Consider the following 27,972-nt stretch of genomic DNA (forward strand, 5'->3'; position numbering starts at 1 on the left):
GAAGAAAACATAGAGGAAAATCTCCACCGCACTGGTCAGGACAATGCTTTCCTGGATATAGCCACAAAAGCACAGGCAACACAAGAAAAACAGACAAAGAGGATTACATCAAAGCTTCTGCACAGCAAAGGACAGAATTAACAGAGTGAAGAGACAACCTGCAGAATGGGAGAAAATATTTGCAAATTAGCCATCTGATAAGGAGTTACTATCCACAATATACAAGGAACTTAATAGCAAGAAAACAAAGTAACTAAAAAAAAAAAAATAGATAAAAGACCTGAATGGACATTTCTCAAAGGAAAACATAAAAATGGCTAACAGATACAAGAAAAGATTCTCAAAATCAAAAACCATCTGGAAAATACAAATCAAAACCACAATGAAATACCACTTCACTTCTGTTAGAATGACTGTTACCAAAGGCCAAGTGTTGGCAAGGATATGGAAAAAGGAAACTCTTGTATACTATTGGGTTGGAATGTAAAGTAGTATAGCCATTACGAAAATAGTATGGATCTTCCTCAAAAAATTACAAAAAGAACTACCATATGATCCAACAATCCCACTGCTGGATATATTAGAAGGAAATGAAACCAGTATGTCAAAGAGATACCTGCACTCCATGTTTACTGAAGGACTCATAACAGCCATGACATGGAATCAACCTAAGTGTCCATAAACGGATGAATGGATAATGAAAATGTGGTATACATACACAATGAATACTATTCAGCCATAAAAAGGAATGAAATCCTGTCATGTGTGGCAACATAGATGAACCCGAAGGATATTATGTCAAGTGAAATAAGCCAGGCACAGAAAACTACTGAACTGGTTGACTTGGCCTTGATTTTTTTCCAACGAGCAACCTTGGTTGTATGTGGGATCTAAAAAAGCTGATCTTATAGAAGTAGAGAGTGATAACGATTACTAAAGGCTAGGAAGAATGGGAGGTGGGACATAGGGAGAGATGGGTCACTGGGTACAAAGTTACAGTTAGGAGGAATAAGTTCTGATGTTCTATTGTGCAGTAGGGTGACTATGGTAAACAATACTGCATTTTATTAGGTTGGTACAAGAGTAATTGCAGTTTTTGCCATTACTTTTAATAGAAAAAACTGCAATGCAATTACTTTTGTACCAACTGAGTATATTTCAAAATAACTAGAAGAGAAGATTTTGGACGTTCTCATCATAAAGAAATGATAAACGTATGAGGTGATGGATGTGCTGGATTTTTTGATTTGATCATTACACAATATATACATGTATTGAAACATCACAATATACCTCAAAATATGTATAATTATGATGTGTCATTAATACAAATAACATATTTTTTAAGCACCCAAAAAATTTATCAAGTCCCTCAAAGCATGTACTCAAGTATTTTCCAAATCTTGTCACGAAAAAAGAAGCTTCACAAAATCAACACCTCTCCCCACCAGTAACTCAAAAAGCAATAAAACAAAAACCTTTAACATTTTTGTATTGTCCTTAGAAACTCACCTGTCTTTAAAAAAAGAAAAAAAAAAAAAAAGCAAAAGCTAAATAGGTGAACAGTACATCCTAGAAATAGGCTAATTCCAGTTCCAGTTCTGAAAATTCACTAGTTGAGCATGATTTGGTGAAATTTCCCTTTCTTTCTTTACACACACACACACACACACACACACACACACACACACAGAGGCACAGGGAAAGTACCAGCTGTAACTGTTTGTAGGAGTCATAGAAAAACAGAGAGAAGTGACCTTAGTAATGTTTTATTTCAGAGACTGAAAATTTAATCCTGCCGCTGTACCCCTGGTGTGCCTCTGTTTATCAGGGTCCCATAATCATCGTGTTACCATATGACTGAAAAATAGAAACTCAACCAACATTTTTAAAGGTGACAAGATTTCTGTTGCATTGAGCAATCCCAGAAGATACTATCTTCATTTTAATATAAAATGTATCAGATCTACATCCCTGAATAGAAAAAGACACCAACATATAAAAGATATACCAGCATAAGAGGCCTTCTTTTCAGTCGAATTTGAAATAAAAGATTTGAAGATCCAAAGCTATATTAATACAAATATCTGCCTGTTGCAAGTATACTTTTTGATTAAATTGGCATACATCAAGTACAATTAGAAAGGCTATTTATAACGAAGAAGTACATAATTCTGCATCTTAATGTAGATGACAATTACAGCTGATGGTTGCTAATTATCATTACTTCTTTTGCTTTGGGTGTTAGTTATTTCCTGAATGATCTTTATTGTTGGCAACGGACACACCTCATTCTGGAAGGCACAAAATGGTTACTTATTAGTTATATCTGTGCTCATAACACATTCATTTGAGAAGGAAATGGTAATTTGCCCAGCTCTGGCTTCTCACTGGAGACTAGAGGATCAAGTAGATTTGGTAAACTCTGACTCACTCTTGTGGCAGGAACAGTATTTTCTTAACTTTCTCTTAAAGAAAAGGCTCACCTATCCTGAGGTGTTCAGAATGATAGAGAGAAAGCCCCTCCATTCCTCTTTCCAGATGCAGTGGTCCATGGGGCATTCATTGCTTGTTCCATACAAGCAGAAATGAATGGTACATTTAATTCAGCTTCACCACCCTCTTGTACCAAGATGACCACTGTGCTTATTCTCTTAGGCAGCTTAGGGGTGTGTGATATTAGTGTGGAAAAACAGAAGTGAAATGGAGAGAAAAAACACTGCAGCTTTCAGCACAGAAAACTATAATGCCCTCTTTGCTTATGCTGTAAATTATATATTTGTTTTATTAGCATGAGATAGATGAATATTTCTACATACAAAGGTGCCCAGCTAAAATCAGGATAAGTGATATTAATGTCTTATGGTCAGTATTATTGAACCTTGAAAGCAATAAACTTTATGAGTCAATAAATATTACATTTGCAACATAGTTAACATTCCTTTACTGTCTCTAGCGCTTATTACACATTGTAACTGCAAGTCTACAATACATTATTCATATTTGGGGTGTCACCAAGTGATGGATTGCTGTAGGAGGGGCTGTCCTTTAAATAAATCAACAAATAAAAATGCAAATGTTAACATTTTCAGCCACAACTTTTTCTATTTTGAATGGGGAATAAAAATTTCACATTATATTGACAGCCAGCAGTGAAAACAATTAACAACCAGCACTGTGAATGAGAAAGATGACTTTGCTACACCTGTTTTTCACCTGCACATAGAATGAAATGGAACTCTTCTAGGTATTTTCAGAGAACAAAGGAAAACCTGTCTCCCACTGGCATCTGTCTCACCCTCATCCTCATTTACAGGTCTTGAAAATTAAATTTAAGGTGGACAGGGGAAGAGATTTTACTCCTATTCTCTTTGGTACTTTCAAAGGTTTGTTGAGATAAAGAAACCTTTTCTCTTACATTAAGAGTTTGCATGTAACTGATACGTAGTCTATTTAAAAAATGCATTTTCTACACTTTGAAATAAAAACAATTCAAATAATCCTGATTCTGAAATCTGGAAAGCCAACACTATAACCTTCCTAGTAAGTTATTTTCACAGTACTGATCTTTTTTTAACTCTGCACTTCGTATAAGAGACCTATATCATGCCATCAAGCATTTCTAAAGATAAAATCTAGTGTGCTACCCATTGTTTTATTAAGCCAAATGCTCATTACTTAGGAAGCTTCTGAGAATCTATATTTAGCTGATCTGCAATATTAAGAAAAAATAGATAATCATTTTTTAAAGGACTGCAAATATGGCTCTTCACAGCAGTTTTAAACTGGGCTTGTAAAACTCCACAATGTTGATATGATCCATTCAAAAAATATGTGCTGAAGATGTTTTATAAAACCCTTACCAGGAAAACATTTTATTCCACTATATATTTTTTTGCTTCTTTCTAAACTGAAATGCAACCATCAAAAACATGTTAAAGTGGTGTTAAAAATCTCATTTTAATCTTTAACAATAGGAAAATTCACTAAGATTGAAAATCCAGATTATCTCCCTTCTTTACCTCTAACTCCTCCAGATGAATCCCTCAAGGTGAGCTAGGATGGAAACCCTCTGAGCATAAGCTTTTAGACACAAGGTCAAGTGATCCAAAAAGGAAGCCCCATCGACATTTCAGAATCACAACTTACTGTGGGTCTTAGGCAGAATGCCAACAATAGTAGCATTAAAAATAAAAGAAAGCAGCAACAGTGAAAGGTTGTGGCAGACTAGTTATATTCTCTTTCAGATTGTGGGTGGCCTCCAAAATAGAGAGGTTGTCATTGTCAACTATTAGAATATTTAAGATTAAGAGGTTTGGAGTCTGAAATGCTGGCTTCGCCTGTTGTCAGCTATGTGACCTTAGAGAGTTCTTCAATGTCTCTGAGCCTTACTTTCCTAATTTTTAAAATGGATAATAGTACCACCTCATAAGGTTGTGACGATTAGATAAGACACGGCTTGGCAAGGTGTTGTGGACGTGGCAGATACTTAGTAGATGGCAGCCATTGTTATTATCTTTGTGTTGGAGTCATTTCTCAAAAGTTCTTTAAGATTCTTACCTTTCCATTCCAGAATTAAAGGATGACAAAAAGAATCAAAATAGGATGCACATACTGTTTCCTAGGTTTGGCTTCTTTGGAACAGCATATCTATAGGCATTGGACTAGAATACAACTTTTTAGAGGAGGAAGAAATAATGTTTCTCTTACTTTCGAAATTACCTTAAACCAGAAGAATAAGTTTCAGAGTACAAATTTAAAATCATCAGACTTGAGACCTATAATTTGGAGATTTCTAATTTGCAAAGCCAATGGACTTTAAATTAACTACAAATTAAGTCTTAACATTTATATTCAATTTATTGGAAAAGATGCTATGAATTTGAGTGCTCAAAACCAATCATATCCCTGAGGAAACATCAGCCAAGCTGATGTTTATATATCAGCCTTAATTGCATACTGCGGGAGTTGATTTAAGAGATACAAAAAATTTTAAATAATATATTTATTTCTCTGGATCCAGAAAAGGCTGATCAAATGCTTAACCTCTCAAATGTCTGTGATATAAGCAAATATTGGTATTTGTTTAACTAGTACAAAAGCCACTATAATGTTCAATATCAATGATTTCAGCTAGTTAAAATTACAGTCTAAATGTACAACGATTCTGTGACAATTGGGAAAGACCTGCTGCTAAAGAGACTTTCTGATGAAGGACAGGATTAGCTTTAGGTTTGTATGGAAACCGTTACCCATTACCATGATCAACTAAGAAAGCGTATGTATAAAGAAAAGGACTCCATGTAGTTCAAACTGGCCAAGTCTAGATGCTTCAAAAGAAGGACCTCTGTTGAGAAAGAGTCACTAAGAATTATCAAGATATTTCCATTCCTTATTAAAGAAACTTCAAAAGATGTTCTCATAGGGAGAATATTAAAAACTAAAAGCATCTCTGAAGCTTACCGGGAGGTGGTGTGCTGTAATGATGGTGAGGCTGTGGTGACAAGATCCTTTGGGCTTCCTGTTGGCATGGGAGATGTGGACGCATCTTTTCTAACTCCTGTTGCTGTCCCTAGATGAACAATAAAGAAAATAATTTGGGCATTCAATAAAAGCATATGGAAAAGTTCATTTTGAGTAATATATTAGACATTATAGGAATGTCCAAGCTTCAAAGGTAAGCCACTTGTTTCCCTGAAATGGAACAATGGCATACGAAAATCTCACTTCAGTTTTGTAAACATGAGAGATCTATAATGTACTTTAAAAAAGAATATTTGTGCAATGACAGATTAACTAGAGATTTTGTTTTTAAGCTTGATTGTCTAGCAAACCCCTGCTGATTTTGGTATACTGTGAAAATGCCCAAGGAGGTGGGATGTTTTACATTTTGTTCCCTTTAGCTTTCATAAGAAAGATTCCAGCACTTTGTACTTCTAAACCCTCCAAATTAAATTGATCCTCTTTAAAAAACTTTCAAGATATATGTAACCCTTGAAAGTTTCTGTTAGAGAACTCAATAGTGGCTAAAACACATGTCTTAATTGGAAGATATGCTCAAGTAACTATTCATTCAAGGGCCACGGTAAAGTTCCTAAGCAACAGTTTATCCTCCCAAGAACTGGTTGACTTGGCCTCAATTCCTTTCCAATAAACAATGTTTAGTTTGTAATTACTTTTCTCTTCTGGAGTGCTAAATAAAAAGATGGTATGGACAGAAATATTGTTTTTATTTTTTTATTATTTTCTAAACAACATAAAATATTGCTGTATTTATCTTGGAAGACTGTAAGAATCCCATTCACAATTTTTCTTCTGGTTCTTTGAAAACTCTTATCCAGGATGCATGAAGTTATTTGGGAGGATCCACTCTTTGAAGAAAGGGAGAGTATTCAAATAACAAAAAGCTTTGGAGTGCTGGGAATACCAGACCCTAAAATGCCAGGAGTGCGGCATACTAACTTTGGGAATGGCAACAGGTTGTGTGCAACCAGAAATCATCAGGCATAGAGAAGGCCTGAGTCTTACAGCTGCAGAGATTAGCATCAAAATGATCACCATTATCCTTGGCTTCAAAACCTACACTCTTAACGTCAACTATTCTCTACTATGTTTGTTTCTTTGTTTATTGAGACAGGGTCTCCCTCTATTGCTAGGCTGGAGTGTAGTGGTTCAATCACAGTTCACTGCAATCTCGACCTCCTGGGCCCAAGTGACCCTTTTGCCTCAGCCTCTTGAGTATCTGGGACTACAGATGTGTGACACTATGCCGAGCTAATTTTTTTACTTTGATTTTTGTAGAGATGGGGTCCCACTAATCTATTATGTATAGACGTAAAAGATCAGCCTCTAAATGTACAGTTCAGCCTTCCTTATACATAGACATCTGTGGTACCCTCAACCCAAACAAGCACATATTAATACTGGACAGTGCCAGGATTAAATTCAGGCTTAGTTTATGGGAAGGGAAGGAAGATATAATAAGGACATGAGACACTCTCGACAATCACATAAAGAGACATAGAGGATGGGCACAGTGGCTGATGCCTGTAATCCTAGCACTTTGGGAGGCCAAGGCAGGAGGATCAAGGCCAGGAGCTGGAGATCAGCCTGGGCAACACAGCAAGATCCTATTTCTATAAAAAATAAAATTAGCCAGGTGTGGTGGCATGTGCCTGCAGTCCTAGTCCTAGCTACTCAGAAGTTGAGGCAGAAGGATCCCTTGATCCCAGGGGGCTGAGGCTGCAGTGAACTAATGGTTATGCTACTGCACTCCAGCCTGGGCAACAGAGCAAGACTCTGTCTCAAGAAGAAAACAAAACCAAAACCACAGATAACACAAGGCAGTATAAGATCATAACTACTAACACACACAATATGCTTAGTGTGAATAAGTTTTATTGAGATATCATTTGAATATCATAGGATTCACTCATTTTAACTGTAGTGTTTGATAAATAGTAACTTTATATAGCTATGAAAGCATGGCTACAAGCCAGTTTTTTAAAAAAAGTTGCAAGATATTACGATTTCTTTTTAAAATCCAGTTTTAGAATATTTCCTTGCTCCAGAAGGTTCCCTCTTGCTCATCTCTAGGTAATACCTGCCCCCTGCCTTGGTCTGGTACTAGCTCCCTCTGTAGCTCTATTGTTTTATCTTTTTTAGAAATCATGTTTAATTTTCATAAAAATTCTTTGTGATGATTTTATAACAAATTTGCAGATAAGGAAAATAAGCCATAAAGAGCCTATGTGACCTGCCCAAGGTCACTGAGCTAATAAGTGATGGAGCTAGTATCTATGTCTAAGACGACCCGAGAGCTTTAGCCATTATGTTACGCTGCTGTAATATGTACTATGAAAAGTCTGAGGAACTAAGAAGTGGGAGAGCTCACATTTGGCTATAGCATTTAGGGAACATTTGATGTAGGAGGTAGGATTCTTTGATACGAAAGAATGATGAGCATGAAATGGGAGACAGAGACTTACGTTAGCAAAAGCATTAAATAGAAAACCTCAAGTCTAAATATTTCATTTAGTCAGGAAATAGTTACTGAACATTACTATGCCCTTATACCTTGCTAATCACTTTAAATGTATTATCTCATTAATCCTTACAACAGTCTTTAAATTATATTATTGTCCTTATTTTATAGATGAGGAAGTGGAAATTGTAAAAAGGTCAAGCAGCATATCCATTATCACCCAGCTAGTAAGAGCAAAGCTGGGTTTTGAATGCAATCGAGATCTGTTTGGCTCTGTATGGCAAAATTGTAAGCATTATTTTAGATGGACTAAAAAATAAAACAATGAAACAATAGCAACAACAATGACAAAAAGAAATACCAAACTGGTCTTTGAAGAGATTAATTTTGTGGCAGAATTTAGAATACAGTGGAATAGAAAGAATAAAGGTAGGCAAAGCAGTTCACTACTAATACAATTGTCTGGGTAGAATCCTAGGTGATGCAAGAGGAAATTAAGATGGACAAATAGGAGTAGAAAGAATTGAAAGGGATTTGTGAATGATGTGAAAGGGAAGAAGAAATGCCTGGTAGTGACAGAATATAAATATCTTTTCAGTCACTATCACAGAATACCGGGGACAATTTAAAGAAGGAATTTTAACAGATGGTTCAGGGATGTTTATAATCCAAGAATGTATACGTGCAAGTACCTCATAATTGTAGGCACACCAATGTATATACGTGTTCTCATTTGTTTTTCTAAAGAAAGAAACCATATCTTTCACCTAATTTTGCAAGGGCATGAGACCCCAAAAAGGATACAAATGCTGTAAAGCAAAGACCAAGTTTAACTGTTCTTTTTTCTTAATTCTCTCTATTCCTTATTGCATTTCCAGAAAGCTATATATCAGCTTTTAATTGTATTTGTTTCCTTTATGAATTTTATTTAATATTAAGTATCCCAATAATTAATTATGTATATTCATGGAACTCTATATTCCTGTATATTTAAACAGACACACACACACACACACACACACACACACACACACACACAATAACAGCAAATGCTGATAAGAATATTATTGGGCTAATCAGTTTCATATATAAATGTATATGTTTACATACATATAGTATATGTGGATGCATTTACATAAATAAACATGCACATATATTTTCACATGCACAGAAGGAACTGCCTATAATGGATTATGTCCTACTTTGATATAGCTGGGTATATTTCACAGTAATTTTTTTTCTTAGAGCTCAGTGTTTAAGAAAATTCTGTTTCTGGGCGCTTTGTTTTATTTTACATTTTTAAAAGAGCTGTGCCATATTATCTGTTCAGTTTAGTTTAAATAATAAATTATAAAGAAAATACCAGAGAGCAGACCCAAGATGGCCGACTAGGAACAGCTCAGGATTGCAGCTCCCAGTGAAAGTGCAGAGGGTGAGTGGACATTTCATTTCCAGATGGATTTTTATTGCCCACAGACCAGGAGATTCCCAGGCAGAGGAGCCCTGCGGTCGCCAGCATGGCTGTTTTTGCCAGGGCAGCTGTTTTGGCTGGCATGGCTACTTTGCCAGTGCCCTGGCATGGCAGTTCTCTGTACAAAATACACTGGTCCGGGTGCCCATTTAGCTGGTGATTGGAGACCCGGGAAGGCAGATCACCCATTCATCTGATTTAAAAAGGAACTGAAACAGGGAGCCAGGCTAGGAGATTCCTGGGCAAAAAAACCACCACAAATCTCAGCACCGCTGTTTCAGCTGGCACAGTGAGTTGCTGCACGGGAAATCAAACAGATCCCGGCACCTTTTCGACAGGCAACTGGACTACCTGAGAGAGAGTTGACCGTTCAACTAAAAAAAAAAAAAAAACAACACTCTGAGTGAGGGAGTCAGGTGATCAGGCTCAGCTGGACCCACCCCACCCCCCAACACACACACACACAAACAGCAATTGAAAACGCTTTGGGTTGAGAGTTTCACAGCAAGCAGAGCTGAACCCAGGACAGTCCAGTTCTGTGGGGGAGGGGTGTCCACCATTACTGAGACACTCCACCACTATGGAGGTAGTCCGGCATCGCTGAGGCGCCCGCCGTTGCCGAGGCAACCTGCCATTACAGAGAGAGTCCGCCATTAAAGATAGAGTCTGCAATTACAGAGGCAGGCCACCATTGCCGAGGCAGTTCTAACTACACCCATATAAACAGGACTGCAGTGAAGATCACATGGCAGCTGGGTGGAGCCCACAGCAGCTCAGCAAAGCCTCTGCAGACAGACAGTGACTAGGCTGCCTCCTCGCTGGGCAGGGCAGCCCTGAAAAAAAAAAAGGCAGCAGCACAACAGAAACTCATAAATAAAGCCCTAACTCCCTGGGATAGAGCACCATGGAAAAAAACAAAGGAGTTTATGAGTTCTGCTGCAGCAGACCTAAACGTAGCTGCCCAGCAACTCTGAATGAACAATGGAGCTCACAGCTCAGCACTTGAGCTCCAGTAAAGGACAGACTGTCTCCTCAAGCAGCTCCCTGACCCCTGTACGTCCAAAGAGTCACCTCATAAAGGAAAGAACATACTGACATTTGGCGAGTATCCTCTGGGACAAAGACAGCAGAAGAAGAAACTGGTAGCAACCCTTACTGTTCTGTAACTGCTGCAGGTGATCCCCAGGCAAGCAGGGTCTGGAGTGGACCTCAGCAGCCCTACAGCAGAGGGGCCAGATGGTTAGAAGGAAAACTAAGAAACAGAAATAACTTAATCCACAAACTGGAAGTTCACCCAGAGACCCAATCTGAAAGTCAGCAACTACAAAGACAACAGGTGGATAAATTCACAAAGATGGGAAGAAACCAGTGAAAAAAGGATGAAAACACCCGAAACCAGAACACCTAGCATCCTACAAGGGATCACAACTCCTCACCAGCAAGAGAACAAGGCTGGATGAAGGAGTGTGATGAAATGATAGAATAAGACTTCAGAAAGTGGGTAATAAGAAACTTCTGTGAGCTAAAACAACATGTTCTAACCCAATGCAAAGAAACTAAGAACTTGAAAAAAGATTTGATGAAATGCTAACGAGAATGGACAACATAAAGAGGAATGTAAGTGAATTGATGGAGCTGAAAAACACAACACGAGAACTTCACGAAGCATGCACAAGTTTCAGCAGCCGAATTGACCAAGCAGAAGAAAGGATATCAGAGGTTGAAGATGAACTGAATGAAATAAAATGAGAAGGCAAGAATAGAGAAAAAAGGGTAAAAAGGAATGAACAAAGTCTCCAAGAAATGTGGTACTATGTGAAAAGACCTAATCTACGTTTGATAGGTGTACCTGAATGTGATGAAGAGAATGAATCCAAGCTGGAAAATACTCTTAAGGATATTATCCAGGAAAATCTCCCCAACTTAGCAAGGCAGGCCAATAAACAAGTCCAGAAAATACAGAGAACACCACAAAGATATTCCTCAAGAAGAGCAACCCCAAGGCACATAATCGTCAGATTCACCAGGGTTGAATTCACCAGGGTTGAAATGAAGGAGAAAATGCTAAGGGCAGCCAGAGAGAAAGGTCAGATTACCCACAAAGGGAAGCCCATCAGACTCACAGCAGATCTCTCAGCAGAAACCCGACAAGCTAGAAGAGAGTGGGGGGCAATATTCAACATCCTCAAAGAAAAGAACTTTCAACCCAGAATCACATATCCAGCCAAACTAAGCTTCATAAATGAAGGAAAAATAAAATCCTTTGTGAACAAGCAAGTACTCAGAGATTTCATCACCACCAGGCCTGCTTTACAAGAGCTCTTGAAAGAGGCTCTACACTTATAAAGGAACAACCAGTACCAGCCACTCCAAAAACATACCAAATGGTAAAGAGCATCAACACAATCAAGAATCTGCATCAACTAATGGGCAAAACAGCCAGCTAGCATCAAAATGGTAGTATCAAATTCACACATAACAATATTAACCCTAAATGTAAATGGACTAAATGGCCCAATCAAAAGACACAGACTGGCAAGTTGGATAAAAAGCCAAAACCCATCAGTGTGCTGTATCCAGGAAACCAATCTCACATGCAAGGATACACAAAGGCTCAAAATAAAGGGATGGAGGAAGATTTACCAAGCAAATGGAGAGGAAAAAAAAAAAAAGCAGGAGTTGCAATTCTTGTCTCTGATAAAATAGACTTTAAAGCAACAAAGATCAAAAGAGACAAAGAAGGACATTATATAATGGTAAAAGGATCAATGCAACAAGAAGAGCTAATGATCCTAAATATATATGCATCCAATACAGGAGCACCCAGATACATAAGGCAAGTTCGTAATTACTTACAAAGAGACTTAGACTCTTACACAATAATAGTGGGAGACTTTAACACCCCATTGTCAATATTAGACAGATCAATGAGACAGAAAATTAACAAGGATATCCAGGACTTGAACTCAGACCTGGAACAAGCAAACCTAATAGACATTTACAGAACTCTCCACCCCAAATCCACAGAATACATTCTTCTCAGCACCACATCATACCTACTCTAAAATTGACCATGTAATTGGAAGCAAATCGCTCCTCAGCAAATGCAAAAGAATGGAAATCATAACAGTCTCTCAGACCACAGTGCAATCAAGTTAGAACTCAGAATGCAGAAATTAACTCAGAACCACACAGCTTTACAGAAACTGAACAACTGGCTCTTGAATGTTGACTGGATAAACAATGAAATGAAAGCAGAAATAAAGATGTTCTTCGAAACCAATGAGAATGAAGACACAACATACCAAAATCTCTGGGACACATTTAAAGCAGTGTCTAGAGGAAAATATATAGCAGTAAGTGCCCACATGAGAAGCAAGGAGAGATCTAAAATTGACACCCTATCATCAAAATTGAAAGAGCTAGAGGAGCAAGATCAAAAAAACTTAAAACCTAGCAGAAGACAAGAAATAACTAAGATCAGAGCAGAACTGAAGGAGATAGAGACACAAAAAACCCTTCAAAAAAATCAATAAATCCAGGAGCTGGTTTTTCGAAAAGATCAACAAAATAGACAGACCACTAGCCAGATTAATAAAAAAGAAAAGAGAGAATAACCAAATAGATGCAATAAAAAACGATAAAGTGGATATCACCACAGATTCCACAGAAATTCAAACCATCATCAGAGATTATTACAAACAACTCTACACACATAAACTAGTAAACCTGGAAGAAATGAATAAATTCCTGGACACTTGCCTCCTCCCAAGCCTAAAGCAGGAAGAAGTCGAAACCCTGAATAGACCAATAACAAGCTCTGAAGTTGAGGCACCAATTAAGAGCCTACCACCCAAAAAAAGCCCAGGTCCAGATGGGTTCACAGTCGAATTCTACCAGACATACAAAGAGGAGCTGGTACCATTCTTTCTGAAACTATTCCAAATAATCAAAAAAGAGGGAATCTTTCCCAAATCATTTTAGGAGACCAACATCATTCTGATACCAAAACCTGGCAGAGACTCAATAAGAAAAGAAAACTTCAGGCCAATATCCATAATGAACATAGATGTAAAAGTCTTCAATAAAATACTGGCAAGCCGACTGCAACAGCACATCAAAAAGCTTATCCACCATGATCAAGTAGGCTTCATCCTAGGGATGCAAGGCTGGTTCAACATACGCAAGTCTATAAACATAATTCACCACATAAACAGAACCAAAGACAAAAACCACATGATTATCTCAATTGATGCAGAGAATGCCTTTGACAAAATTCAGCATGCTTTTATGCTAAAAACCCTAAATAAACTAGGTATTGATGGAGCGTATGTCAAAATAATAAAAGCTATTTACAACAAACCAACAGCCAATATCATACTGAACTGGCAAAAACTGGAAGCATTCCCTTTGAAATCTGGCACTAGACAAGGATGCCCTCTCTCAGCACTCCTATTCAATATAGTACTGGAAGTTCTAGCCAGAGCAATCAGGCAAGAAAAAGAAATAAAGGGTATTCAACAAGGAAAGGAGGAAGTCAAATTGTCTCTATTTGCAGACAACATGATTGTATATCTAGAAGACCCCACTGTCTCAGCCCAAAATCTCCTAAAACTGATAAGCAACTCAGCAAAGTCTCAGGATACAAAATCAATGTGCAAAAATCACAAGCATTCCTATACACCAGTAACAGACTTAAAGAGAGCCAAATCAAGAACGAACTGCCATTCACAATTGCTACAAAGAGAATAAAATACCTAGGAATACCACTAACAAGGAACATAAAGGACCTCTTCAAGGAGAACTGCAAACCACTGTTCAACGAAATAAGAGAGGACACAAACAGATGGAGAAACATTCCACGTTCATGGTTAGGAAGAGTCAATATCGTGAAAATGGCCATACTGCCCAAAGTAATTTACAGATTCAACGCTATCCCCATCAAGCTACCAATGACCTTCTTCAAAGAACTGGAGAAAAACACCTTAAACTTCATATGGAAGCAAAAGAGAGCCCTCATAGCCAACTCAATTCTAAGCAAAAAGAACAAAGCGGGAGGCATCACACTACCGGACTTTAAACTATACTACAAGGCTACAGTAATCAAAATAGCATGGTACTGGTACCAAAACAGATACAGATCAATGGAACAGAACAGAGGCCTCAGAGGCAACACAACGTATCTACAACCATCTGATCTTTGACAAACCTGACAAAAACAGGCAATGGGGAAAGGATTCCCTGTTTAATAAATGGTGTTGGGAAAATTGGCTAGCCATGTGCAGAAAGCAGAAACTGGATTCCTTCCTGACACCTTACACTAAAATTAACTCCAGATGGATTAAAGACTTAAACATAAGACCTAACACCATAAAAACCCTAGAAGAAAATCTAGGCAAAACCATTGAGGACATAGGCATAGGTAAGGACTTCATGACTAAAAAACACCAAAAGCATTGGCAACAAAAGCCAAAATAGACAAATGGGACCTAATCAAACTCCACAGCTTCTGCATGGCAAAAGAAACAGTCATTAGAGTAAATTGGCATCCAACAGAATGGGAAAAAATTTTTGCAGTTTACCTGTCCAACAAAGGGCTGATATCCAGAATTTACAAAGAACTAAAACAGATTTACAAGAAAAAAACAAACAAGCCCATTCAAAAGTGAGCAAAGGATATGAACAGACACTTTACAAAAGAAGACATACATGAGGCCATCAAACATATGAAAAAATGCTCATCATCACTGGTCATTAGAGAAATGCAAATCAAAACTAAACTACATTGAGATGCTATTTCATGCCAGTTCGAATGGCGATCATTAAAAAATCTGGAGACAACAGATGCTGGAGACGATGTGGAGAAATAGGAACACTTTTACACTGTTGGTAGGAGTGTAAATTAGTTCAACCATTGTGGAAGACAGTGTGGCGATTCCTTAAGGACCTAGAAATAGAAATTCCATTTGACCCAGCAATCCCATTACTGGGTATATATTCAAAGGATTATAAATCGTTCTACTATAAGGACACATGCACACAAATGTTCATTGCAGCACTGTTTACAATAGCAAAGACCTGGAACCAACCCAAATGCCCATCGATGATAGACTGGACAGGGAAAATGTGGCACATATACACCATGGAATATTATGCAGCCATCAAAAAAGATGAGTTCGTGTTCTTTGTAGGGACATGGATGAACCTGGAAACCATCATTCTCAGTAACCTGACACAAGAGCAGAAAATCAAACACCGCATGTTCTCACTCATAGATGGGTGTTGAACAATGAGCACACATGGACACAGGGAGGGGAGCACTACACACTGGGGTCTGTTGGGGGGAAATAGGGGAGGGACAATGAGGGGTGGGGAGTTGGGGAGAGATAGCATGGGAAGAAATGCCAGATATAGGTGAAAAGGAGGAAGGCAGCAAATCACACTGCCATGTGTGTACCTATGCAACTATCTTGCATGCTCTTCAAATGTACCCCCAAACCCAAAACGCAATAAAAAAAGTAACAAGAAAAGAAAAGAAAAGAAAAGAAAATACCAGTGTAACCCATTCTCATTCTCAGATCAAAAAAGCAAGCCCTGGCAGCACTGCCACCCAGATACATCACCAGTATCCACCCCCAGTCATAACTCCTTCTCGCCTCCAGGGGACCCAACTACTCTAATAATTATTTCCTGTCTATTCTTTATAGTTCTACCATTTATGTATTTGGTTAGACATGTCATTTAGTTTTGTTGCTTTTGAACTTTATAAAATAGAAACATATTATATATATTATTTTTGAGTCTTTTAATTGTCTGCAAAATTTACCTATGCCGATAATTTTTATGTACTGCAGTTTCTTTGTTTTCTTTGCTAAGTACTATTCCACCGTATGCATTTATGACTTTCTATCCATTCTGCTGTTGAGGGACATTTGGAATATTTCTGGTTTGGGGGTATTATGAAGAATGCTGCTGTGGCAGATGCTGTCAGTTTATCCACCAAAACGTACTCCTTCCTTCTTCCTAGGCATATATCTAGACTCCCCAATCCTCCTTGTCATTATATGTGGTCAGGTGGGAAGCCAGTGGACATTATATGTGCCACTTCTGTTCTGTCCTATAACAACTTTTCACGTGTACTCTTCCAAAACCTTTCCTTGTCCTTGCTGACCTACTTTGGCAGAGTCAACAAACAATTTCCTATAAAGTTGTACAGATCATGAAAAAATGTTGAATTTTGTCAAAGCTTTTTCTGTGTAAACTAAGATGATCATGTGGTTATTCCATCATTCTATTAATGTGTATTACATTGATTGATTTTTATATGTTGAACTACCTTTGTATTCCTGGGCTACATCTCATTTATGATGTATAATCCTTTTAATATGCTGTATCCAGCTTGCTAGTATTTTGTTAAGGATATTTTCATCCATATTCATAAAGAATACTGGTCTATAGTTTGCTTTCCTTGTGACATCTGTCTCTGGCTTTGATATCAGGGTAATGCTGGCTTCTTAAAACAAGTTAGTGACATGGGGAGGGCAGGGAAATGCTGGGAGGAAAAGGGCAGGGTCCCTGGTGAGGGCTCCAATATCAGGCCTATGCCCACGGACCTAGGTGAGGATAGGCACTTCTGTTTTGCACCCAAATGTTGCATTTTCCAAGACCACCCTGGCCTGCTACACCCCCATCCTGTGCCCATAAAAAACCCCAAGACACTAGCGAGAAGGGACACAGCAGCTAGCCTTCAAGAAAAGCAGAACACATCGACAGGCACCAGCAGATGCCAGCAGGCCATTGACTGGTGAAACGACGCAGACGGCAAGGGAAATTTGGCCAGAGGGGTTGGAGGAGAGTCCAGCCACTAAGCAGCCCAGCTCCAGGGTAAAATTACCTTCCCACTCTATCCGCCTTCTGGCTCCCCATCCATCTGCTGAGAGCTACTCCCACCATCCAATGAAAACTTGCATCCATTCTCCAAGCCCATGTGTGATCCAATTTTTCTGGTACACTAAAGCTAGAAACCTTAGGCTAGAGGGTCTAAGTGAGATGATTAACACAAGCCACCTGTAGAAGGCAAAACTGAAAGAGCACATCGTAGCTCATGCCCACTGGGGCTTCAGGAGCTGTAAACATCCACCCCTGCCATGGCCCCACAACCTGCCTGTCTGCATGCTCCCCTTAGAGGTTTGAGCAGCAGGGCCCTGAAGAAGCAAGCCACTCCCAAATCACACACCCTGTAAGGGGTATAGGGGAACTTTTCCGGTTTCATTAGGATGTGTTCTTTCCTCTTACATTTTCTGGAAGAGTCTGAGAAGAATTTGTGTTAATGCTTTAAATGTTTGGTATAATTCATAAGTGAAGCCATCTTGTCCTTGCTTGTCTTTGTTGGGAGGTTTTGATTACTGATCCAATCTTTTTGCTTATTACACAGGTCTATTCAGATCTTCTATTTATTCTTGAGACAGTTTTGGTAGTTAGTGTTTTTCTAGGAATTTTTCCATTTCTTCTAGATATCTAATTTTTTGGTGTGTCTACTGTTTGCTTCATTGCTATTTGTTTTTTTAAGCCCAGGTGCCAGTGGTGTATTCATCTGATTTTCAATGTTTTCAAGGAATGTCCTACATGTAGCCATTCTCTGCACAGAGAAAGTTGAGTCAAACAAAGCAAAGGCAGGCTCCCTGTGTCACCCCTGTAGGGAATCCACAGACAGGCTGAAACAAAAACAATCCCTTGAGAACAGGGTCTGCTCTGCTTCCTCAGAGGGCAGCAGGCTGCCATCTTCTAGACTACAGCCATGCTAGGAAGAGGGGAGGGCAGGGACATCCCTAGGCCACACTGGAAGGACTGTTTTGGAACACACATAAAATATAATAATGATAGCTGATGAGCTTTAAAAAAAATAAAAAAAAAATCTCATGATGTTTTAAAAAAGTTTACAAATTTGTGTTGGGCCACATTCAAAGCCATCCTGGGCCACATGTGGCTCATGGGCTGAGGGTTGGGCAAGCTTGGGGTAGGGCAAGACTAAGTTATCACTAGATAAAGTCCTCCGACAATGCTTCAGTAGCTTTTCTCCTGGCTAACAATTTGTTTCGTTTCTGTAAATCTGTCACTATCCCCCAGAGTTCTGATAAGGTAGATTCTGACAGTTTTTGTAAGATTTTTCAGTGTTTCTTGGGAGGGATGAGGCCCTGAAGGTACCTACCATACCATTCCCACTGATGTCTTTCTGATGCATTTATGACACTAGCATAAACCTGATACCCAAACCTGACAAGGTCCCTACCAAAAAAAAAAATACATATTATCACCCCTATATCTCCCAGTCAGTATAATCATTAAACAGAATAGAAAAGAAAAAACATAACATGATCATAAGTACAGAAAAAAAGATTTGATGAATTCAACACCTCTTTGTGACAAAGATTTCAGCAAACTAGGAGGAAACTTTCTTAACCTGATAAAGAGCATTTTCAAAAAGCCTCCAGCTGCCCAGGCACAGTGATTCATGCCTGTAATCTCAGCACTTTGGGAGACCAAGGTGGGTGGATCACCTGAGGTCAGGAGTTTGAGACCAGCCTGGCCAACATGGTGAAACCCTGTCTCTACTAAAAAATACAAAAAATTAGCTGGGCATGGTGACACACACCTGTAATCTCAGCTACTCAGAAGGGTGAGGAAGAAAAATTACTTGAACCCAGGAGGTGAAAGTTGCAGTGAAATGAGATTGTGCCATTGCACTCCAGCCTAGGCAACAAGAACAAGACTCCAGCTAAAATCATACTTAATAGTGAAAGACTATCTTTTCCCTATAAAATTGGGAACAAGGCATGGAAATCTACTTTTTCTCATTGTATTCTATATTGTAATAAAACCCCTAAATGGTCTAATTAGATAAGAAAGAGAAGAAAAGGCACAACAATTGGAAAGAAAGTGGTTGTTATGGACTTAGTTGTGCCTTCTCTAATTAATACACTGAACTGAAGTCCTAAAGTCTAGGACACCTGAGAATGTGACTGTATTTGGAGACAGGATCTTTTAAGAGGTAATTAGTTGAATGAGGTCCTAGGGGTGGGCCTAACTGAGAGTCACTGATGTCCTTGTAAGAGGAAGCATTCCCGGGGATGCATGCACAGAAAAGGCATGTGAGGACACAGTGAGAAGGCAGTCATCAGCAGCCAAGAAGAAAGGCCTCAGGGGGATTGACTAGAAAGGAGCATGAGGATTTACTGAAAATGGAAATGTGCTATATCTTAATTGGGGTAGTGGTTACACGGGTATATATAATTTTCAAAATTTATCAAACTATACATTTAAGACCTCTGCAATTTAGTGTATATATATTACACCTCATTGGCTGGATGTGGTGGCTCACGCCTGTAATCCAAGCACTTTGGAGGCCAAGGTGGGTGGATCACCTGAGGTCGGGAGTTCAAGACCAGCCTGACCAACATGGTGAAACCCCATCCTTAAAATAAAAAATTAATAAATAAATAAATTAAACCTCATTAAAATAAAAGACAATAGAACCTTCCCCCACCATATTTTCTTAACTCCTAAGGCAGTGCTTTTCTTTTCTTTCTTTTTTTTTTTTTTAGACAGAGTCTTGCTCAATGTCATCCAGGAGGGAGTGCAGTGGAGTGATTTTGGCTCACTGAAACCTCTGCCTCCCAAGCTCAAGCAATTTTTCTGCCTCATCTCTCTGAGTAGCTGGGACTACAGGTGTGCACCACCACACCCGGCTAATTTTTTTCTATTTTTAGTAGAGACGAGATTTTACTATGTTGGCTGGGCTGGTCTCAAATTCCTGACCTCAGGTGATCCACCTGCCTCAGCCTCCCAAAGTGCTGGGATTACAGGAGTGAGCTACCACACCTGGCCAATTGTTCATTTCTTTAAGCATGGCTTGTACTTTAACCCACATGGGGCTGTGAAGAGCATTCATATCATTTTAAGGACAGGCTCACTTAGAACAACTAGGAGCTTCTGAGATCATTCTTTACTTCAGCTGAGTCTACAACAATCATCTTCCAGTAGAAGAAAAAAAATGTGTTTGGGAGTTACTAGGGGACCTTAACCAGTGGCAGCTACTATATAAAATCATATAACCTAAGAAAACCCAAAAGACAAAATGAAGGGCACAATCAATACCATCAAGTAAACCCAAATTGCTCTAGGTTCAGACTCTGCCAACATTTTAAGGGAATGTAGAGATTCAAGAAAGAGGAACAAAAAGGAGGAAGGGAGTGGCCAAAGTCAGGTTTCACAGCCTGACTTAGGAATGAGCAATGCCAAGCTCAGAGGTTTAACATTTCAGTTCTGGAAAACGTGTGCTCAGTGGCTTCAGTGCCTCTGCTAGCCCATCAACATAACAAGAAAAAAAAAATGCCCTCAGCTTTGAAGGCTCTGACAAAAGGGAATATCGATGATTCCTCAGGAAAGGGAGATTCCAGGCAAGCTGGTCAAAATGTTTTGAGGCTGCAAAGGATGAAAAAAGAAGAATAAAGATTGGATGTTTCCAGATTTATGACTTTCAAAAGTTCTTTACTCAAGTTTAGATTTTCCCAAGTATTATCTCCCCGTTCCAAATAGCTCAATAAAAGCAACTAAAATTGATGAATGAACAAGTTTATATATCTTCAGCATAATTTTGATAATACTATACATATTTTTGCTATTGTAAGGTTGTTTCTTGAGACAACAGTCTGGTCTTCTTCTTTTTTTTTTTTTTTTTTTTTTAACGTGTTTAGCATCAATAAAGCTGGCAGAATGGTGAGGAGGATAGGAGAGGTAAGGGAGTAAGAGACTGGTAATAAAGATTAATGGTCCTGTAGTAAATGTCCTATGTAGTACTTAATGAGTAAAGGACAACAACAAAAGAAACAAAAGATATAAGTCAGAAGAAAAGTGTATTAAAAAATTCAAACGCACTAAAGAGGGAAAAGCAATTAAGAAGGTGCTAAACCAAGCAGTGTTACTTAGGTCATTTGTGCCAGGTCATCAGCCGTATGATAAACAGGGATTCCAAGTCTACCGCAGCATCCACGGAAAGTTCTATCTCCCATGTGGTTGGGGGCCACCAAATGCCAATGCAATCACTCCGCCCTGTACTGTAATCTGCATACTCTAGCTGTGCAATGGGCAGAATGGCTCAAACGGGCAACTTTTGCCAATTTAATGGTCATGTAGACCATAATTTTGCTAACAGTTCCATATTAGAATAAAAGAGAGAACAGAAAGTCAGTAGTTCCTGTGAATGCTTTAAAATAAAAACTCTTAAAAAGATGAAAAAGTTTCTATTCTTGTTTTTTTTTAGAGCAACACTACAACCTTTCCCCAACCCCACAATAAAAGAAGGGGGAAAAAAAAACCTAATGGAAAGAAAATAAAACCACAAGTGAAAACTGTTCCTGAAAACTTTGCAGAATTGTTAACAGCTTTCTCTTGGTTAAATTGATTGGTATAGCAACATTATAAAATGACTATTAGGATTCATTGTGCACAACAGAAAGTGCTGAAATGTCAGCAGACTATACAGCAAAAAGTAATGGGTTCTGAACCCCGGTTAGTCAAAAATGATTTTGTTTCAAATTAGAAATTGATTTTTTTTGGACACAAGCCCTTTTCAGGCTTCTGACTTCTGTAGCTAGGCCCAGGACAGATTAACCTTCACCACAGCAAGGGCTGGCCTGATGATATCTTTCTCAAAGTGCCTTTTCAATTGCTGCTTTCTACTGTGGCTGGGGTATTAACCAATAACACAAGTTATTTGTTCTTTTGCTATTACACTATATTTTTCTCATTTTGCCATTTTATCTTAGTGCTGCCACACAACACAAATTTGTAGACAAGTTAACTGAAGACTATGTTAAACCTTGCAGTGTAACCACCACACCAATTGTGACTAATTCTTCACTCTCCAAAGTACAATGACTAAGAACAGAGGAAGCTGAGGTAAGAGTTTTCCATTTCTGAAGGACTGCTAACAGAGAAAGTAAAGATTCTATCTCAAAAAGTTTCTTCCATTTAATTTTTAGTTTGGGAAGCAATGTCCAGAAAGCAGCTTCTAAGTTGTTCTAAAGCAGTGGAAGTCTACAAAACCTTTCTTTGTCTTATGTCAAACAAAATGTACTTTTGCTTTTCTCAAATAGCGGATAGTCCTCCCCCAAAATTCGAACTAATTATCATCTCTCAATTATCTGGGAGAGGATTAAACAATTTCTAGATTAATCATAAACTAAACCAAAAAGCATGACAGAGATAGTAGCAGATGAAAAAAGGCAGGGAGATGTACACCTGCAAGATCTCACAAAGAACTGCCCAATTTTCAAATAAATAAATGTGAGAGCGGCTATAGAGATTATGAAAAGTAGGTTGCATGACACCAGAGGTAGAGAGGTGCAGCCCCCATAGAAAAAGAGGTAAGTAAGAAGGAAATCAGGGTTAACGGTTGTGGGAAGGGAAAAAAGACACCTAGGAAAGAGGTGTGAGCAGGACAGGGCTCAGAGGTCTTTTTGGCCCTTTGTTTCCTGTACATCTTTTCTGTATAATGAAGCTCAGACTTGCTCCATTCTTTTCCAAAGTCATTCCTTTAAGGATGCCAGGATAGATTAAGCCAAAAGCCTCTCCAGGAACAACTGGGAAACAAATTTGCTCCACCCAACATTTAATATAGTTATTTATAATTGATTTATTCTTCTTTTTTTTTTCCTTTTTGAGACGGAGTTTCGCTCTTGTTACCCAGGCTGGAGTGCAATGGCGCGATCTTGGCTCACAGCAACCTCCGCCTCCCGGGTTCAGGCAATTCTCCTGCCTCAGCCTCCTGAGTAGCTGGGATTACAGGCACGCGCCACCATGCCCAGCTGATTTTTTGTATTTTTAGTAGAGACGGGGTTTCACCATGTCGACCAGGATGGTCTCGATTTCTTGACCTCGTGATCCGCCGGCCTCGGCCTCCCAAAGTGCTGGGATTACAGGCGTGAGCCACCGCGCCCAGCCCTGTAATTGATTTCTTTAAGAATCTACCAGGCCGGGCGTGGTGGCTCATGCCTGTAATCCCAGCACTTTGGGAGGCCGAGGCGGGCGGATCCTGCGGTCAAGAGACCGAGACCATCCTGGCCAACATGGCGAATCCCTGTCTCTACTAAAAAATACAAAAATTAGCTGGGTGTGGTGGCATGTGCCTATAGTCCCAGCTACTCGGGAGGCTGAGGCAGGAGAATTGCTTAAACCTTTGAACCTGGGAGGCAGAGGTTGCAGTGAGCCGAGATCACGCCACTGCACTCCAGCCTGGTGCCTGGTGACAGAGCGAGACTGTCTGAAAAAAAAAATAAAAAAAAGAAACTACCACATAATAGGAAATATTATTGACATTTAAAAGATTGCTAGGCAATATATGCTTTAGACTTGTGAGGTTTGTTTTAGTCACAATATGGGGAGTTGTCCATGATCTCCCCTCCGCCCTCCCCATGTTTCCAGTCAATTGAGGATTAACTGTAATTGTGAGAGTTTATTTTTCCAGGAGAGATTTATGTTCAATATCTTGCCCTCTTTACTCACTTGGAACATTATTTTAGAATATGAACATACTTACTGCTGACTAATTCTTAACAGTTGTTGCTTGCAAAAAAAGAGACAATTTAGATACAGTTTTTCATACCAGTATTCTAAGAAAAATGCAGACACAATTCACTAATCCAGTAGATGTGTTACCTGTGGCCTTGCAGGCACATTTCAGTGTGTAACATTTAACTTTTGCTTGACATTGTAGGAAATCATCTGAAATTCATTGGCTAGCAACTACCTTCCTGTGCCAGCCTCTCATTTTGCTACTATAGTTGTTAAACTTACCTCTTTGGGGTCTGTATGTATCTTTCTTTTGACATGACCACTGGGCATCATCTTTCATATGTGAATGAAACCCAACTGTCTTCTTCTCCTTCCTATTCTCTCCACTGTTTGGGGAGTCTTGGTACTTTTTAACAGATGATGACGTTCCAAGCAGCCAGCCATCGTAGTCTGACTTTAATAAACTGAAAGAACAACGATGAATGAACTGTTGAAGGCATAGAAGTGGACATAGATCATACAGATATTTAAATTCAGCATGGGCCGAAATGCAATTCATTAAGAGCTTTCTTTATCTTACTTTTTACTTAGGTATAATTTAAATAATTTACTCAACCTCTATTTTGTGTCCTGTCACAAAAATTTTGGAAAAGAAATGGTCTTTATTCTCAAAAGCTTATCCTGGGAGTTGGGGAAATGAGACTCAAACTGATGAAACAGCTGATAAAGCCACAGAGTATGACTAAGAACCAGATTATCTATAGAAATAAAAAGTATGCTAAAACAAGACTTGCATATCTAAGATGTTTTCCAAGTACTAAAAATGAACACTAGAGATTAAAATATCACCAACGTGCCTCGAAAGGCATTTGTATTTCTAATTTTCAATTGTTATTGGTATTTATTATGTACCCAGAGCACGTAAGGAGTAATATAATAGTGCATGTGGAAGAACTAGACTCCATACTTACATAAGTTCATTAAAAGGTCAATAAGACAAATGCAGAATAAAAGGCATTTTAATGAAAATGAACACATATACATATTTTCTTCTTTAATAAACTGTGTTCCCACCATTAGCACATTTCTTCTTATAAGATTTTCTTATTTTAGGGAGACATGTTCTAAAGATGTGTTATCTCTCACTATTCTACTATTCCCTCTAATTTAAGTTCACAACAAACTCATCACACTTGGGTTTTGTCTTCCCCATACCCATAAACAATGTGAAAATTAAAGAAAAAGACTTGGAAATACACAGAGGCAGCTACTCAAAAAACAAGATTCTAAAATTAAAATGTTTAAACTCCCCAGAAGCAGATGGAATCTCTAGACAAGAATAAGCTGAATGGAGTGTTGCTAGGTCTATCACTTATTCCAGGTGGCCTTTGACCAGGATTCAAATTTCATATTCTTTTTTTTTTCCCTTTCTAAATGCTTTTAATGTTCTTCAGATGGTGAGACGTTGTTGCTATGGTCAGAGGCTGTGCTGGTGGCCAGGGGCACCCCATGCCTGCCTCCCACACCCCTTCCTCCAGGAGATACTTGGAAGGGGCCATGCCCTTGTGAAGCCCCTTCTCCTGTGGAAGAATGTCATCTCCAGTGTCTGCCGCCTCCTCCCTGCAAAGTCTCCCAAAGGCACAGGAGAAGGGGCGCTTCCAGCATCTCCTAGGAGCTGATGATGTGCCCGGACCAGGTCTCATGCTTGGTGCCTGGTGCCAGGTGGGTAATGACAACCGCCACAGCCTGCAGCTTCTCATTCTTGGGCGGGATGGAGTACATCTTATAGGTGATCGCACCACCTTCACCTGAGACATATTCCCCTTCCATGTCAGAGACCTGCAGGAAGATGTTGGGGCCACCATCAGTGAGGGTAATGAAGCCAGGGCCCTTTGATCAGCAGAAACATTTGCAGACTCCTTTGTAGATGGGGCCCTGTGAAGCCTGCACTGTCGCTGAGAAGGCTGTCCTCTGGCAAGTGGGCAGTAGGCTTGGGACCACACTGCCCCACAGAGGGTATGGTGAGTGCTCGCTGGTCCAAGGGGTGTCCAGCAGCATGACTGAAGTGTGATGGGTGGGGGGCTGTGGTGGTGGGGGAGGCTCAGATGACATGGCTGACCTCAAGATCTATTCTGCTCCACCAGCCGCTTCACTCTAAATTACATATTCTTATATAAATGTCTCTGGTTTATGTCAATCAGAATTTTTAGCAGTGTTTGTTCATATCATAATTTATTAATAAAAACCAAGAAAGTAAATGGCTTTATGTTCAGAATTATATAAAGAAAATAAAATTATTAGTTACACGGCTTTAGATGGTGGGCACAAGAAAATGTATAAAAGCGATACTCTCTCTTTTTTTTAACCAGAACACAGACCATTTTCCTGTGCAGACTGACCAGAAGATGTGTATCTTAGGTTATACAAATTGTACTCAATGAACAGGAAAATACGGAAAATAAAAGTATCTTATTATGTATGTTATATAAATTTACATCAACCCAGAAGCCCCAAACCCAGGCAAATCCAATGACTACATCTCTGGTTGTTCTTGTAGAGAAATTAATGTGACCCAAACCATTGGCTTCCCCCAAATTGATTCATTCTCAGCTCAGATGAACTCCCAATACTGACTGCCTTCTGCTTCTTTACAGCATTTTCACAGAGGCTTTTCTGTACCTTTATTCAAAATTCTATCTTGGTAATCCTCCATCTCAACTGGGAACTTGGCTTGTAATTTCCCTAAAATAAAGATGACTATATGAAAAATTTCTTCCTTCATTTGTATTTATTTCCATATTCACTCATCTACTATTCCTCTCTTAATGTCTTAATTTTTTTTTTTTTTTTTTACCTTTTATATGCACTCTTGATACCATCTTGACCCATCCCCTCTGTGACTATGGCCTGTCAATCATCTCTTTTTCTTATAACTTACAAACTTCTCCTCTAAATTGGATTGTTTCCTAGGGCTACAAAAAAGAGCAGATCCTCCATTAATACCCAGTGTCAGTGAGGGTATGGGGACAAGAGCAGTTTAATACCAACTGCAGGAACCACAAGTGGGTATCACCTTTTTGTGGGTGACTTGTCAACACAAAATGAAAATGTATCCCTCTTCCAACAGTTCTACTTTTATCCCACACTTGAGGCCAGGAATTTGAGATCAGACTGGGCAACACAGCAAGACCCCATCTCTAAAGAAAATTTTTTTTAACTACCTAGGCATGGTGGCATGTGCCCATAGTTCCAGCTACTTGGAAGCTGAGGCAGCAGGATAGCTTGAGCCCAGGAGTTTGAGTTTACAGTGAGCTATGTTCATGCCACTGCACTCCAGCCTGGGAGACAGAGTTAGACTCTGTCTCCAAAAAAAAAAAAAAAAAAAAAAAGAATTTCTCCCACAGAATTACATGAACAACAGCATGAGAATATTTGTTCAAAGATAATCACTGGAGAATTATTTGTAATAGTGAAAAACTGAAGGCAAATATCATTCAATAAGAGAATGAATAAATAAATAATGGTACATACTCATAAAGAACACTATTCAGCCATTAAAAAGAATGAGGTAATTATTCATACTGATGTGGAGAAACTTCATGACATGCTATTAAAATAAAATAAAAGCAATTTGCAATAATAGAATATATAATGTGATCTCATTTTTATAGAAACAAAAATATAGAAAAATGTTTTTAAAGTTCTGGTTGGATAAATGTCAAACTAAAAGATACCAGAAGAAATACAGGAAAGACTTTTATATTTTAATTTATATACCTCTGAATGTTTTAATTTCTTCCAAAAGGCATGCATTTCATAATTTAAAAACAAACAAAAAACTCTCATCATGTCCCTTCCATAACTATCTCCTGTCTCCCTGCTTCTCTGCTGAATGTCTAGAAAACAATAATTTATTCTAACAGACACACCGACTAGAACCATTTTT

The 27,972-nt window shown here is 38.8% G+C and overlaps 1 protein-coding gene and 1 pseudogene across 1 annotated transcript in view; both read right to left on the reverse strand.

Moving 5' to 3' along the window:
* KIAA1328 (KIAA1328 ortholog) overlaps window positions 1-27,972 on the reverse strand; it is a 369,240-nt gene that overhangs the window by 50,480 nt on the left and 290,788 nt on the right. The window contains exons 9-10 of the mRNA XM_074383567.1: window positions 24,309-24,490; window positions 5,464-5,572 (exon numbers count right to left, since the gene is read on the reverse strand). Of these exons, the coding sequence (XP_074239668.1) occupies window positions 5,464-5,572; window positions 24,309-24,490 (291 nt within the window). The remainder of the gene's footprint in view (window positions 1-5,463; window positions 5,573-24,308; window positions 24,491-27,972) is intronic.
* Window positions 24,502-27,408, reverse strand: LOC141580796 (calcium-regulated heat-stable protein 1 pseudogene; annotated as a pseudogene).

Source organism: Saimiri boliviensis, chromosome 13, assembly GCF_048565385.1.
Source record: "Saimiri boliviensis isolate mSaiBol1 chromosome 13, mSaiBol1.pri, whole genome shotgun sequence".
Taxonomy (NCBI): domain Eukaryota; kingdom Metazoa; phylum Chordata; class Mammalia; order Primates; family Cebidae; genus Saimiri; species Saimiri boliviensis.